We start from the raw sequence: 3804 nt of genomic DNA, 5'->3' as shown, positions 1-3804 counted from the left end.
TATATATGGTGGTTGTCTACTCCTTAAACAGAGTTTGACCACCTCCTGCACCTACACCTTAGCCCTTTCATGGCGTCTGATGTGGCTTTTTAAACCAGACAGTGTTTTGAAAAAACACCCACACAGATTGCACCTCTGATTTGCACTACCAATACCTGCAAGTAAGTTCTGCTCATTGTGGATCCTAACATGTCTTTTAAGACCTCCTGCACCTAGAAAGTTCCCCTCCAGGGCACAAGTCCAGGTAAGATTGCTTATAGAAGATCAGCAGTCGCCCATGCATACCAGCATCCCCTCTTCATACCACTGATGTTATCCAAGGGAAAGGCAAAAGCCAATAGAACTTGGGACCTGTGACATTGCAACTCATTTCTGCAGATGAGTGAACTGAAACAATGTGAAATAAAGTGTCTTGCTCAAGAACACAACACACAGCCTGGTCTTGGAATCAAATTCACTACTTCATTCTTGTGAGCCCAATGCTCTAACCACTGAGCCATGTGCCTTATATACATTATATATATATATATTTATTTATTTCTGTGTGAGTTAGAGGTTGAGAAACCAACTAAGGGATAGTACCTATCTAATATACTGCTGGTAGTGTACCCACTTATTCATAGTCAAGTGCTAGTTATTGCATGGCAATCTTGCAATTGAGTATTATATCTGGGCGGGGGTAAAAGAGTGATTTACCCAAATAAGAAAATGGAGAGGATATAAAGTCGATAGACATCAGCCAGTAAATATGTAAGTATGTCTATTTATTCAATTGTAAAGGATGAATACACACACATGTATAATATATACATGTATATAGAAACAAATGAGCAAAAATATAAATGGGTGTGCAGGTACGTGCACACCCATTTATATTTTTGCTCATTTGCTCATTTGTTTCTATATACTTATATGTATTCACACCCTTGTCTATGCAGTTACCAGCTTTTCCACTCGCTAATCTGTATAACTCATACATGTGTGCGTATTCATCCTTTACAATTGAATAAATAGACATACTTACATGTTTACTGGCTGATGTCTGTCGACTTTATATCCTCTCCATTTTCTTATTTGTTATATACACACACACACACATATATATTTGTATATATATAAGAAAGAGAGGAGATATAAGACGAAAAAATTTAATCCTCCTGTTGACATCCATAATGATGATTGTTGCACAGCTTTTATCATATAAAAACAATTTATTTTATTGCATAAAGAATAAATAGATAATTATTTGAATGCCTGTAACTAACAACCAATTAACTGTTCAATCAACACCTTAAAAAAACCCATGAGTAGTTGGTGAAATAAAGAAGTAGTATTGAACCAATTTGTGTGTTTATTTTAATTTCGATAGGTATAATGACCCACCTTAGACACAACAATACTTAATTTTCAAAGACGCAGTTTACACACCTCAAATTGGATACCATAGGAAGTACAGTTCAATGTGATTATTAGGGAAGGGACAATCAAGAATTTCCAGAATTAAAGGACTAGTAATATGCTGCACTGCAGAACTGTCCAACCTATACTAGTAAAGAAAAAAAAAGTGATGACGGTAGTGGTGATGCTGGCAGCATGATGATAGTAGCATGATAAGCTGTTCGCATGCAGCACTGTACAAATCCACATCTGGAAAAACCAGATATTTTTTTAGAGCATATTCACCTTAAAATTGACAAATGATCATAAACCAGTAGATTCAGAACTTTTTGGTCGCCAATCTCTTGGTTATTTATGACTACTCTCCCCATCCCTTGTTGTGGCATTTAATAATTCTTTATTGTTTGTTTAGTATCAAATGCCTTATTTTATATATTTTCTTTCATTTTAGAATATTTATCACTTCATAAGAGAATGGAGGAAAACTACTCTAAAATTAGCTTTTAATTTTTTACTGGATTGATGTGAAGATAGAGACTGTACTTAAAGCTTTTACTGGTTCTCCAAACCTGGTGAGAACAACACAGTTAACATTCCTATTTAACAGTTGCAAGTTGACAATTGAAAAAAAAAAAAAAACAAGCAGAACAAGCAGAGAGGAAGTTTCAGATGGCCAACATGCTGGGGTGGTGAGACACAGCATAATGCAAGAGATAACAAGAAGAGGATGGTGGTGGCATGAGATGAGCCAGTGGCAAACAGAAAGAAGAGGCAGAGAGAAAAGACAACACATTTATGAATGAGAGAGTGGAGTGTGTTGGTATGGAGCTTCATTCCAATCACTCAGGTAGCCTTTGTATGAATGCAACCTATGTAGCAATGCACTGTTCCAGATGTGGGAGTGGTATTTCATTATGAGGATCACCTGATCCTTGTAGAGGATTAGTAGTTGATGGGAGATCAGCCTGAAGAAGAAGGCCGGACTTTGTGTTGCAGTTTTGTTAAATCTGAGGATACACATTTTTCAGGTGTGATCCTCTGTGATGGTGGAGTCAAGCATTTGTAGCAGCCTGGATGATTCTGATTGCATATTGTTCAAGTTCAAGGGTAGGAGAAATAATGTTGTCATAAGTGGTGTGGTTGTGTCCCGCTGTCAGAGGAGACAAGATTGGTATGATTTCATTGAAATGTGCTTTTGAGTCAGAGTAGATTTAGTGCAATGATGTGTAGATTACATTTAGGTGCAGAAAGTTTGGGAAAATGACAGGTAATGTTATCTGTGTAAGAGTGGGTATTGCTGGAGGCTGATAACAATTAAATCACAATATTTTTTAATGATATTAGAGTAAAAAACCATTTGAGTATAGCAAACCTAAAAGGCCTGGTGTAGCGTGTCCTTGAACTAGATGCTGTGGTTCATCTCGTTTGCCAGGTTCACCTCGCCATCCAACTAGAAGTAACATTGGAATACTGTAGACACTAGTTGAAGCTAGTGACATCAAAGGGTTTACTATATTTCCAAGACCAGAATTCTAGACATGAAATAAAAACAATAATATCAATGTAAAAATTCAATATTATTCACATTTTTAAAAAGTTTTACTATAATTTTCATTCTCATTTTATATCTATACTTCAATAACAGTTGATGATAAAATGTTAGATGTAGTGTTAGATATCATAAGCATCAACTTGAGACAGAAAAAGGAAAGCAGGCCACAGTACTTGAGCCTGATTCCAGTTGTTTGTTGGGTGACCATGATACTGATTACAACAACACTTCTTACATTTTTCAAGCTAGGTACTATATGTATTTTTTTCTACTGTTTATTTTATTTCTACACAGTATCTTAATTGTTTCGCAGGTAATTGCCAGCCACTTAGTGTCAGTAGGAGAGGCTGGTCATCTCTGAGTGATTCATTCTATTATTGTATTATATTTTCACACAAAGTATATCAAGTGTTTTCCCACCTGGAAAGGTAGTTGCAGTCAAAAAGCTGACATTTGTGAGCATGATGTAAACTAAAAGAAGTTGAATATCAGTTCATTTTAATTCATATACTTTGTGCATGTAACACTTAACATCCTAGGATTGCTACCCGCAAACCAAATTAACTGAACAATTTTTAAACATATATATATACACACAGACACAACAGAAGTAAATAGACACAGTTATAATAGTTAAAATTCATTTAAATCTGAAATTATACATTCAAATTATTAATTGTTATAATGTGAATACAGTTCACGGGCATATGGCGTAGTGGTTAAGAGCGCGGGCTACTAACCCCAAGGTTCCGAGTTCGATTCACGGCAGCGACCTGATTAATAATAATAATAATAATAATATAATAATAATAATAATAGTAACATCGATAGGAATGAGAACCCAGGTTCGAAAT

The 3804-nt window shown here is 35.5% G+C and overlaps 1 protein-coding gene across 6 annotated transcripts in view; it reads right to left on the bottom strand.

Moving 5' to 3' along the window:
- The window catches only part of LOC106874397 (phosphonopyruvate decarboxylase), a 186893-nt gene that overhangs the window by 67702 nt on the left and 115387 nt on the right, over positions 1-3804 (bottom strand). For all 6 annotated transcript variants that reach the window (XM_052971685.1, XM_052971688.1, XM_052971687.1 and 3 more), the window contains one exon: positions 2771-2930. In XM_052971685.1, the coding sequence (XP_052827645.1) occupies positions 2771-2930 (160 nt within the window). The remainder of the gene's footprint in view (positions 1-2770; positions 2931-3804) is intronic.

This window comes from Octopus bimaculoides, chromosome 11, assembly GCF_001194135.2.
Source record: "Octopus bimaculoides isolate UCB-OBI-ISO-001 chromosome 11, ASM119413v2, whole genome shotgun sequence".
NCBI lineage: Eukaryota > Metazoa > Mollusca > Cephalopoda > Octopoda > Octopodidae > Octopus > Octopus bimaculoides.
This window is presented reverse-complemented; position numbering and strand designations above follow the sequence as displayed.